At 45.4% G+C, this 12,917-nt stretch overlaps 1 protein-coding gene across 1 annotated transcript in view; it reads left to right on the top strand.

Annotated features, from left to right (window-relative positions):
* UBR2 (ubiquitin protein ligase E3 component n-recognin 2) overlaps positions 1–12,917 on the top strand; it is a 426,990-nt gene that overhangs the window by 333,963 nt on the left and 80,110 nt on the right. Inside the window, 4 exon segments of the mRNA XM_029593304.1 lie at positions 4,415–4,515; positions 4,618–4,696; positions 8,537–8,685; positions 8,779–8,834. Coding sequence (XP_029449164.1) covers positions 4,415–4,515; positions 4,618–4,696; positions 8,537–8,685; positions 8,779–8,834 — 385 coding nt within the window.

The raw sequence follows: 12,917 nt of genomic DNA on the forward strand, positions 1-12,917 counted from the left end.
GAGGCCGGTTTGATCTTCTTTAGGACTGTTTCAATCTCTAATGTTGACGTCAGCTCAAAAGTTTCCAGGCTTGTGTTCTGTGGAGTATATGGAGAGTAATAGGGTGGAGTAAGGGGAATGTTATTGGCTTTTAAAGGTCTGATCAGATCGATTTTTTTCTTGAAGTTGCTAGCTCTGATGCTTTGATAGCCGCTTGATCGTCTGGGATGGTCGTGGGGGAAGGTTTGGTGAGAGACGAGACGAGGGAGAATAGTGCTCTAGGGTCGAATATGAAATGGTGAATTTTCTGTGAGATAAAATCCCTCTTTGGAGGATGGATATCCGGTAGCGGTGCATGAGAGCTTTGCGAGCTTCCAGGTTTGATGGGGACGGATTTTTTCGCCATGCATGTTCCATTTTTCTAAGTTCTTGTTCCAGGGTTCTTAGTTGTGGGGTGTACCAAGTTTTCCTGTTTTTCGCGTTAGAGTGGAGGGCTTTTGTGGTTAGTGGGCAGGTCAGGTCTGCAACATTCTTCGTTATTTTGGTCCAGGAGGACGTGGCAGAATTAGCATCTGAGAGGTCTAATTTGTCTAATGCTGTGGAAAGGTGCTGGCTAAGGGTTTCTGGGTTGCATAATTTCCTGAATTGGTCCGTGGTTTTTTGTATCTGTTGGTGGATGGGTTGGATGAATTTCAGCGTTGTAGAGATCAACCAGTGGTCCGACCAGGGGATTGGAGAGCAGTTCGTAGATGATGCCGAGGTAAGGCTTTCATTTATGAAAATTAAATCTAGAGTGTGTCCTGCTTTTTGTGTCGGATCTTTAATGATTTGTTTGAAACCCATATATTTGAGCGTGGTAAGAGAGGTTTCACAGCTGTGGAGGATTGAGGTGTTTTATCCTCGTGGAGGTTGAAATCTCCCATTATTATAGCGGGGGTGTCTGAGTTGATGTGCTTGGCTAGTAGTTCAATTATAGGGGATGGGTCTGATTCTAGGCTTCCTGGTGGGGCATACGTGAGGCAGATTTGAAGGTGTTTGGATTTGAATACCGCGAATTCTAGGGAGGTTGAAGAGTTTGTTAGTTGTAGGGATAGGCCTAGTTCTTTTTTTGCGGCTAATAGCAGGCCGCCGCCTCTTTTTTTAGGTCTGGGGATAGAGAAGACGTCGTAAGCATGTGTGGGGAGTTGGTTAATTAGAGCCATGTCTTCAGGTTTCAGCCATGTTTCTGTAATTGCGCAGCAGTCCGGTTTTGTTTCTATTAGATAATCGTTGAGAAGATGAGATTTTTTTTGAGAGAGATTGTGCATTAAACAGGGTTAAGGATAGTAGCGAAAGTCCCAGTAGTTGGTTCAGTGGTGATGTCATGATTGAAATAATTCTTTTTTGAAGGAGTTTGGGAGTGTTGAGGGTTTTTACGAAGATTCTTCGTTGGTTGTAAATGATCGGGATAATAAACGGGTGCATGAAGAATAGTGTCTGGATGATTACTGGGGAGTTCAGGATGAGATGCTGGAGGAGATTGGGTGAGTGTTGAAGTCCGGAGTGGTGCTGGAGACGTCTGGATGAGTGCTGGCGGCGTTTGTATGAAAGCTGGAAGCGTCTGGATGAATGTTGGAGGCTTCTGTCTGAGTGTAAGGGGAAGTCAGGATCTGGATATATGCTTGGGCGTCTGGACGCGTGCTGGAGTATCTTAATTCAAGAAAGCATAGGATAAATACTGGAGGTTTTTAAGGAAGTGATGTTAAATTAATTGGACGGATGGGCAGACTGGATGAGCCAGACGGTCTTTTTCTGTCATCGTGTTTCCTTGTTTCTGGATTTAAAAAATGTGTGTTTCTGATTGTTTTTTTTGCATGTTTCCCTTTCTACTTCTCCCACCAATGAAATTAAATATAAGAACATGAGAATTGCCATGCTGGGTCAGTCTGTAGTCCATCAAGCCCAGCATTCTGTCTGACAGTGACCAATCCAGGTCACAAGTATCTGGCAGATCTCATAAAGTAGATTTAATTCCTGTTACTCAATCCCAGGGATAGTAATAGTTTTCTTTAGTCCAGGTGGCTAATAATGTGTTATGGACTTTTCCTCCAGAAACTTGTCCAAACTGCTTTTAAATCCCAATGTGCTAGTTGCCTTGACCACATCTTCTGGCAACAGATTCCATAGTTTGTACCTGCTTACACCACTATAATGGGGGGGGGGGGGGAGCGGGGCTTCAGGATAGTATGAGAATGCCTCACTCATGGTTGTAAATGGACTGGGTGGGAGCCAGTAGCTGTGTGGTGGAGAGGGCTGTGAGGAGCAGGAGGCCACAAGGTGGTAACATGTAGAGGCTGTTCTCCCCATGCCATCCATCCAGGTTGATGTGCAGGGTTTGCATTGTCCTTTCGTGGCAGCAGTGCAGCAGGGATGATTGCTATGTGGGTTTTGCTGCTGCTTCTTCCTCTTGCAGTCACCATCACTTGGAAAACCAGCAAGAATGCCGTAGACTGCTACTAGTCCCCGGATCAGCAGTTGAGAAACACTGCCTTAAAGAAGAGCCTTATGTTAAAAAAAAAAAAAAACCCAGAAAAAAACCACACAACAAATAAGTGTATAGAGCAGTCCTTTTACAATAATAATAAACATCAAATACACAATGATCTGTTTTCAGCTGCTGTCCAGCCAGCAAAGTTATCTGGATAAACCTATCCAGCTAACTTTCAGCCTGCTATTGGACGCGCGTCTTCCCTTACCCCTTATTCAGTAAGGGGAGGAAAACGCACGTCCAACCCGTGGCACTAATAGCGCCCTCAACATGCAAATGCATGTTGATGGCCCTATTAGGTATGCGCACGGGATACAGAAAGTAAAATGTGCAGCCAAGCCGCACATTTTACTTTCAGAAATTAGCGCCGACCCAAAGGTCGGCGCTAATTTCTTCCGGCACCAGGAAAGTGCACAGAAAAGCAGTAAAAACTGCTTTTCTGTGCACTTTTAAAAAATTTGAATTTGGCCCGCGGCTGTCGGGCTGAAAACCGGACGCTCAATTTTGCCGGCGTCTGGTTTTCGAGCCCGTGGCTGTCAGCGGGCTCGAGAACAGATGCCGGCAAAATTGAGCGTCGGCTGTCAAACCCGTTGACAGCCGCCACTCCTGTCAAAAAGGAGGCGCTAGGGACGCGCTAGTGTCCCTAGCGCCTCCTTTTGCCCGGATCTACCACCGGACCTAATTTAAATACTGCATCGCGCGTACCGGCAAGTGGCCGGTGCGCGCGCCGGGAGAGCAGGTGTTCGCCCGCTTTCCCGCAGACTTTACTGTATCGGCCCGTTTGTTGGGATATTCAACAATAAGATATTTAACAATGTAATCAGCTGTCTTCAAGATAGCCAGATAAGTTTATCCAGCTAACTTTAGGGAGGCTGTAAAGCACAACTGGAGTTAGCCAGATAACGCCACCCTGCAATGTCCCAGGACCATCTCCAAGTTATCTGGTTAAGTTTTAATCAGCTACCTACATAGCTGGATAACTTGGAAGTAATGAGCCAGCAGGGATTTTCAAATCCAACCATTTGTCCGGCTGAATATCAGCCAAACGGTATATGCACATCTAATAAATTCTAATAGAATTTTCAGCAAAAAAATGCAATAAATTATTTTTTTCTTACATATGCAAAACCATGCATACAGTATCTCAATGTACTCTGCTTTGAAGTGCCTGAAAGGCAGAATATAAGTCAAATAAATTACATAAGCACATAAATACATTTTAAAGACATTGGACATAATAGCCAAAGCATCCACTGTAAAAGGGAATACAGCAAAGACCATTTTAGGCATTATTAGTAATCTTAAAAAGATCAGTGATCTGATTGCTTTGACAGGAAAATAGAAGGGCATGTTCCATAAAGTGTGTCATGCAGATGATTTTTTTTTTTTGTATTGCTTACAGATGTATTCTGTGCATGACATGTAGCACTATTTTATATAGTTTTTGAGAACAGAAAAACATGAATTTGTTAAAATAGTATATTACAAATCAGCCTAAAACAGTTAATTCACTTCCGCCTATAGAATGGTTTATTTTATTTATTTAAAAAAATTAATTCTACACTGCCAACTCAGAACAATCATAGCAGTTTACAGCAAAAACATGCACAATAAAATCAAATCGTAAACAAACAAAATTTAAAAACAAAAATCACAAAGCAAGCTTCCCTTCCTGCTGCTAGTCTCAACCATCTTCTCTCTCTCTTTCATAATGGCTTTTTAGGCAGGAATTTGAAGAGCAAAGTTTTTAAAATGTTCCTAAATGTATTAGTGTAACTGCTCTGGTATGGAGTTCCACAATACTGGTCCTGCTATAGAAAATGATTGGTTTAATTCTCTGTATAAATTTGAGTGTTGTGTTATGTTATCACTTGATTTTATTATGGTTTATGTGTTTTTCATTGACAGGCTAGATTTTTCAGAACAGCCAGATCTTGCTGAATGGATAGAAGCAACATCTCAACAAATCAAAACCTTACAAATGCTTCAAGAGAAAAAAAAGATTTCTTGTAAGTTTACAAAGACAATTTCAACTTGCTTTTGTTTAGAAACTTGAGAAAATCAATTACTTAAAATTAAAGACTAATTCATTGATCACTTTGGCTACCTAGGTGATACATCATGTGTGAACTCTGAAGAAATGGATGAGCTGCCACTACCCGAAGGATTCATTCCAGAGTTTCAACCAAAGTATGCATTGAATGTTATTTATTCCTCCAAAGACCACTTTTGTCTTTTCACTTTTGTCTTTGCAGACTGAAAGGCTTTTCAGTCTGCAACCCACCTTCCTGCAGCCCCAGCTGGGCCCTCCAAACTTAAATGATTGTATGTGCTGGTCTTGGATATTCTTTTTGTGGCAAAACTCAGTTTGACATGCTCCCCATTTCCAGACTATGCTGAAAGATATAATTACAGGTTTAAATCTTGTGGTTTCCAGAATCTTTAGGTTTCCAGAATCTTTAGGTTTAGACAATGTGTTTGTGTGGAGCCTCCGTAAAAGAAATGGGGTAAGAATGGTCCCTATTTTTCAGCAGTGGCATGCTCTCAATATGGTGAGCAGCTTGGCATGCTCAGGCACACTGCTGGCATGGTATTGATATTCAGATCAATGTACATGGGGTCTGTATTGAGCTGTTGAGCTGTACTAGAGTCCCACAAGAGGAACTGAAAACCATGGTCTCTTTGATTTGATACTGATCTTAATGATCATACAGATGTGGTACTGATGTGGCAATGGAGACAGATTCCTAGTGCTGATCTTACTAATAAAGTGTGTCTTACTAATAAACGGATCGATACTGTAAAACCGCAGGAGAGCGGACGAACGCCCGCTCTCCCGGCGCACGCACCGGCCCTTCGCCGGTGCGAGCGATCCAGTATTTAAATGAGGTGACGCGGTGCAAACGAGGGAAAGGAGGCGCTAGGGACACTAGCGCGTCCCTAGCGCCTCCTTTTGGCCTGGAGCGGCGGCTGTCAGCGGGTTTGACAGCCGACGCTCAATTTTGCCGGCGTCGGTTCTCGAGCCCGCTGACAGCCACGGGCTCGGAAACCGGACGCCGGCAAAATTGAGCGTCCGGTTTTCGGCCCGACAGCCGCGGGCCGAATTCAAAAATTTTTTTTTTTTTTTTTTTTACTTTTTTTTACTTTTGGGAACCTCCAACTTAATATCGCTATGATATTAAGTCGGAGGGTGCACAGAAAAGCAGTTTTTACTGCTTTTCTGTGCACTTTCCTGGCGCCGGAAGAAATTAGCGCCGACCTTTGGGTCGGCGCTAATTTCTTAGAGTAAAATGTGCGGCTTGGCTGCACATTTTACTTACTGGATCCCGCGCGCATACCTAATAGGGCCATCAACATGCATTTGCATGTTGAGGGCGCTATTAGGTGCCGCGGGTGGGCCGCGTGTTTTCCTCCCCTTACTGAATAAGGGGTAAGGGAAAACACGCGTCCAGAGCAGGCTGACAGTGCGCTCCGACGGAGCACACTGTACTGTATCGACCTGAAAGTGTGTCTTACTAATAAAGGGTGTCTTCATAAATATTGATCTCGGCACTTATGTCTATGGTAAGACAGTATTGATTTGGAGCTGGACATCTATTGGTGCGCAGATATATTATGTTGTGTATTATTATAGATATGTTTGTTTTTGTTTCTTTTGGGTTACTTTTTGTATTTGTTTTACAGTATGCCTTCTTTTTAATTGGGGAGTGTTGGATGTGATTGAGAGTTTTGTTTTGTACGTGTAATTTAGATATAGTAACATACAGCAGATAGAGTCCACAACGGTCCATCCAGTCTGCCTAGCAAGTTTATTAAGGTAGTAGTAGTAACTGCCACTCTGTGCATGAATCTCCAAGTAGTAATTTAATTTCTAGCCAACAGGTATCCTCTGTGTTTGTCCCATTCCTTTTTGAATTCCATTACCATTCTTATCTGGCAAGGAATTCCATATCTACCACCTACCCATATATCACATTCGTCTATTCTTTTCTACACACTTGAAATCCCTATTTCACTGATATCTCCACCAGTTTGCCCAGCCCATCTAGATCCTGTAGCACCTTATCCTGAACCTCCACCAGTTCATTCCTGCCTCCCACCCAAAAACTGGAGGCAACTTCAATTTCAATTGTGCAGTATTTTCTGCTTTTCTGTACAAGTTTTCCAGGCTGCTCATAAATTAACTCCTGCCCTTGGGCGGGCATCAATTTATCAGCGTAAAATGTGTGAATTGGCCGCACATTTTACTTTCTGAATCCCGGGTGACTGACTGACAGCCTCATCAATGTGCATTTGCATGTGATGAGTGCTATTAGTTTTCAGGGGGTTTGGCCGCACGTTTTCGAGGCACTAAACCCCTTACAGTATAAGGGGTAATAGACATCCCTCAAAAACGCGCAGCCAAACCCGTGTTAAACAGTGCGCACAGCCGAGCGCACTTTACAGAATCGGCCCGAAAGAGGGGTTGAATTAGCACAAGTTTGAAATTGGTGAGCAATAATGGCAATCGGCAAGGCTTCAATCCTGGTGACTACACTACGGATCACAAGCTTCAAACTTGTGCTAGTTCAGTGCCTCTTTGTGTGTTTTACCAAGGGTTCATTTCTGACAGAACAATCTAGAATGATGATATGCTACCTTTTAGCCAGGATCTGAGGAAGTGGTGCAGAGCTGATGGTGTGAATCAGTTCCCTGGGCGACGTACAGAGGTGGGTTGAGCACTGTTGGGGGATCAAGAGAGTAAGGAGGAAGAAGAGTGTGATTTGGCATTGTGTGTGTGTGTATGAGGGTTTGGATCCTGATCCCACCGCCACCCTGTCACACATGGCACCCGTGGCCCTAACCCATCCCTGCCCCCTACACCCATCTCCACAATTCCACTTTCTTTTTATCTTCAAATTAAGCTCTGCTCCTAAGTGTATAATTAAAACATTCTATAAACACCCCACTAACCATAAATTATCATCCTTTAACAACATCGCAGATGGTTTTAGGGAAGCGCTGGACATGCAGGTTGATCTATTTAAGTTTTTATTTTCTCCCTATCCGCTTAAATTGAGACTGTTAACTTTTCAGTGTAGGCACGTTGTGAACGCTGATGTTTCCTGTGGCATCCTTGTATATTGAAAATAATCATTCTCTGCCAAAGTACTGCAAAGATAGGCTTATGATATCAATTATAGTAAGAATCGGGAATGGGGCCTTCATTTAAAGAGAATTGATTCAGCAAGATCGCTAGAATATGAACATACATAAAATTGAAAGGGGCACTCATCTGTGTAGCTCTTAACTGAAGGATACCAGTCATAGCACATTTTAACAACCATGTCATTGTGGATGATATCTGTCGTAAGTGACTTGTTCACTGTAGAAAGAGTGGCATGAGCTAGCCTGATGGCCAGGTGGCAAGTGCTGTGCACTGTCATACAGAAGACTCCGGCTTCAATCTCTGAATTGGGTCTTCCACTCCTTGGATTGGCTAAGGTGAGGGAAGAGGGAGTCCTGGTCATTGCCTCAGGATGATACCTTGTGGCTAGATTCAGGGCTTATGATTAGAGTTCCCGAAGGAATCCTGGTCCAGGTGCTGGTTTATCTCTGAAATGACCAGACTAGGTAGGTTGGGGGGAAGGAGATATAAAATGGGGGAAAAGCTCCCAGGTACTTGGGAAATGAAGGCTCATGGTGCCAAATCCCAGTTCTGATTCTTATTGAGCTGAAATAGAAAGAAGCAGAAGGAAACCGCTGGGTAAAGTATGGTATAAGATTTATTGTATCTCAGGACTATTTGTAACCATATATATTGACCTTTTTTGTAATAGATATTAACTTATTTTTCTTAATTAAATGTACTGGTGTTACTACCCTTAAGAGAAACATGGGGGTAACCTGCACGAAGCGGCAGTTACTACCTTGGGAAGCTTGCTGGGCAGACTAGATGAACCATTTTGGTCTTTTTCTGCCATCATTACTATGTTACTATGTTTTGAATAAATAAGGACCAGTTTCTGTAACTAAACTTGTTTATCTCAGGAACCCTTACTCGGAAAGCATTAGAGAGATGCTGAGAACATTTGGAACAGCAACGTATAAGGTGGGACTAAAGGTGCATCCGAATGAACAGGATCCACGTGTGTCCATAATGTGCTGGGGCAGCTGTGCATACACAATACAGACTATAGGTAACTAGGTTCATCTTATGTGCACTGTACTCACAAACAGATATACCTGAGAGTTCTGTGTTTACTCAGAGAGCATGTTTTTGTCACGTGCAGAAAGAATTTTAGCAGATGAAGAAAAGCCATTATTTGGACAGCTACCTTGCCGGCAGGTAAGATTCAGTTTCAGGATGTGTTCTAATAGGTTAGGCATGCTATTGCACTAAAATGAAGGGAGTAAAGGCAGTTGATGAAAGCCCGTGTCATGTTAAACTTGAGGACAAATTTCTACAACACTTAGTTTTTACTACCCATAATCCTTTAAAATGTACTTAAAAATATGCATGAAAGGCCAGCCCCAAGTCTCATGCTGGAGTACTATGGCACAACAAACTTGTGTTTGCCTCTGCTGTCTGACAGAATGCTGTAGAAGCAGATGACTGAGCCTAGGAAGGGAGGGAAGATGGCAGCCGTGGCTACTATTGTGATGGCCCCTGCCAGCCCTAGAGTGTTGCTGAGGACTAGTCTTGAAGGCAATTTCCTTCCAGCCTTTAGGACTGGAAAGGATATCTGTTCATTCAGGCATGCTGCCTGGAAGGCACAAAAATGAGGGGGAAAATGTTAAAAGAACAGCAATGAATATATAAGTAAAATTTTGGGGTTTTTTGGAGGTTTTTTTTTTAGTTTTATACTGTTGGGCTCAATATGTTTCTCCCATGTTAGAGTTTTCATGCCATAAAATGTTGACTTGGGCAATCATCATCATCAAATGGTTATCAGTGATCTGAGTTAGTAGGATGGACCTGAAATCATGTTGGTGATGCAGGAGATATGTATGTTGCATATCATATGCTTTGTATTCTCAAGCTAACAACATTGACTTGCACTTTGGACTGTTCTGTCATATAGTCATGTAATTCCATGAAAACGCTTTCTAGGAAATGGTCTCACGTGCAGACTTTAGATTCAAGAACAAAGCTAAACGGAGCACTTCTGACATCCAGTGAAGGCCATTGAGAGCACGGTTATAAAACAAGAGTTGCTACATTGAGTGATATTGAAAATAGTAGTGTCCCCTATGCTTAACCACAATTGTCTCATTTACAGCTTTTGTGTGATGTTTTTTGAAGTGTTCTACTATTAATAATGTCTGACTTTGATGGGTGTCACATAGTGGTAATTTTCTTTAAAAAAAAAAAAAAAAGTACCAGTTCCAGGGCCTGTGGTAGCCTGCAGCTTCCACTTTTACCCAATGGGGAAAAGGCAAGTTCCCTGTACGTACCCGGATCAGTCCAGACTGTGGGTTGAGCCTCCTTTCCAGCAGGTGGAGACAGACTAAAACTGAAAGGATATCCTATATAAGGACAGAGCCTATCCTATAACCCTTCAGTATTTGTCTGTCTCCAGCAGGTGCAGCAGGTCTCCCTTCGGTCTCCTGTTCAAGGCTAGTCAGCCTTCTTTTCTTCATTCCTTCCGGGATCAAGCAAGTACTTATTCCTTAGGGATATTGTGTTTTTTTTCTTCCTGTGAAAATAAAAGTAAAAGTTAGTCAGAAAGTTTGTAGATTTTGATTTTTTCTTCAGGAGACGGATCCGTCTCCTAGCTCTTGCTGGACTCAGGGGGGCTTTGCCCCTTGTGCAGTGCATAGTCTGTGTCCGTTACCGCTTCCAGGTGTGGGGACCTAGTCTGGTGGTCCATTTCTCGTCTCCCCCTCCTCTGGCTGCCGAGGGGTCTTAAATTTCCGCTGCTGTGCTCAGTCTAATATAAAAAAAAAAAAAGAGGAGAGGCAAAGGAAACAGGTTTAAGTTTAAAAGTATTCCCAGTGCTTTTATTACTTACCTACAGCAGCAGACCCATATTATTTATTTTTGTTCCTCAGTGGGCTTGAATCGGCAGCCAGACAGGCTGCCGATTCAAGCCCACTGAGGAACAGGAAACCTGCAGGAGTCAGCAGGTTTCCCCCCTGCTTCATTCCGGGCCTGCAGGCTGTCAATCAAATGTTTTTTTCCTCAGAGCGGCTCTCTCTATGCCACCGCAGGCAGCCTGCCCCTTTTGTGTCAGCCCTCTTCGCGTTTTTTCGCGAGGGGGCCTCTGCTTTGCCTCCCTGCCGGGTGGGGAAGGTCCCTCCTCGGCAGGGCAGGCAAATTTAATCTGGGGATCGAGTCCCCAGAGCTTGGCCAGGCTGTTCCCGGGTCAGGAAAGCCCGGGAATGGCGGCCATTTTGGTTTTTTCATCGGCTCCGTTTTTGGAGCTCCTTGGGGCAGGAGGGCCGATTTTTTCGTAGGCACCCCCCGATTTGAGCCCCATGGCCTCCCAGGATGGGTTCTCTGACACCCCTTCGCCTCCCCCTCCTGGGACATCTAGAGCTCGTTTTTTAACAGAATTTGTCCTCCTCCTGCATAATATTAGCTAGCCTGCAGGAGGAAGAGGAAGGTTCCCCCCCCCCCCTCCCCCGGCGAAAATTCTCCACTCCGCGCCGTTGACAGTTGGACCGGCTGCGGAGCCTCCAGGGTCCCTTCGGCCCCCCAGTGGATCTGGTAGCGGAAGATTCCCTTCCACTCCTGGAGGGGAACGATCCCAGGGTCTTATGGACACCCTTACGGCCTCTTTGCCCAAAGATATGGACCCGGTCCTGGCGGGAATCAGGGATCCGGCAAGCGCTTTCCCCTTTCATCCCACGTACAAGTTGTTATGCCTGCGGGAATGGGAGGCTCCCGAGGCGGGACTCCGGGCGGGTCATGCCTTGGACGAGCTTACCCCCTCCCGGAGGTATGCTTAGATCTTTAAAAAAAAAAAAAAAATGTTCCCTCCGTGGACTATTTCTGTGGTCACGAAACAGGAGGGTTCCATGGTTTTTAAAGACGGAGGCTCACGTGAAGCGCATTTTGATTTCCTGGCGCTGGGGGTGCGTGCGACTATTTGCAGCAGTCTCATACTGCGGGCAGGTCTCAGATGGGTTTAACAGTTGGTCTGCACCCGGGTCCTCCCGTAGACAGAGGCTGAGCATATGACCTTTTCCTCATCCAGGCAAAGGCGATGGCCTCGGCGGTGTCCGCCAGATGGCTCCTCTGGCTGCGCCATTGGTCGGCCGATTTGGCCTCCAAAGCCCGGTTGGGCACGTCGCCATTCAAGGTAAGCTGCTCTTTGGCGAGGACCTTGAGAAGCTTATGGATTCCTTAGGGGGAAAGTAAGGTCCATAAGCTTCTGGAGGACAGTCCAAAACCATCCTGTTCCTTTATACCCTCTCGTTCATGTTTTTGGGGCCAGAGACGGTATACTCCACGCGGGCGGGGTGGCTCCTCAGAGGGTTTTTCTTCTCGATCGCAGTCTTGGTCACAGCCTTCTCGTGGGCGCCGTCCCTTTCACGAGGGCCAGCCCACGCACTCCACCCCTAAGCCTGCCACACAATGAAGTTCACTTGACTCCTTCCTCGGTCCCCTTCCTAGGCGGTCGCCTCGTCCTGTTTTTCGTGGAATGGGTCAAAGTCATGTCAGACCAGTGGTCCTCGACATTGTCAGAGACGGGTACACCTTCAACTTTATTCGAGATTTTCTGGATCTTTTTCTATTTTCCCTGTGCGGGCGGTCCAAGTGGGAAGCGGTGGAGCAAACTCTCGCCAGGCTTCTGTGTCTGGGCACGGGGGTCCCAGTTCCAGAGAGTGATCTAGCTGTAGGCCAGTATTCTATTTACTTCGTCGTTCCCAAGAAGGACGGGTCTTTCGTCCGATCTTAGACCTCAAGGGAATCAACCGAGCTCTCAAGATCCCGCATTCCACATGGAAACTCTGCGAGCAGTCCTCATGGCGGTTCGCCCCAGAGAGTTCCTCGCCTCACTCGTTCTGTCAGAGGCGTATTTCCATATTCCGATTCATCGCGGCTACCGAAGTTTCTTCGCTTTCACATCCTCAACTGGGACTTCCAGTTCCGGGTGCTTCCCTTCGGTCTCGCGACGGCATCTCGCACCTTCATCAAGGTCATGGTGGTGGTGGCAGCAGCTCTCTGCTGGGAAGGAATCCTTGTTCACCCCTACCTGGCCATCTGGCTCGTCAGGGCCAAGGCGGAGGCTCTTTGCCAGCAGGCGGTGGATCGCGTGTTCGCTCTCCTCGTGTCTCTCGGGTGGATAGTGAATTTCTCCAAGAGCAACCTTCAGCCCTCCCGGGAGTTAGAGTTCCTGGCAGCCCACTTTGACACCCGGGTGGGCAATGTCTTCTTGCTTTGCGCACAGGCTCTCAAGTTGATTGACCAGATTCAGAATCT

This window comes from Rhinatrema bivittatum, chromosome 3, assembly GCF_901001135.1.
Source record: "Rhinatrema bivittatum chromosome 3, aRhiBiv1.1, whole genome shotgun sequence".
Classification (NCBI taxonomy): Eukaryota; Metazoa; Chordata; class Amphibia; order Gymnophiona; family Rhinatrematidae; genus Rhinatrema; species Rhinatrema bivittatum.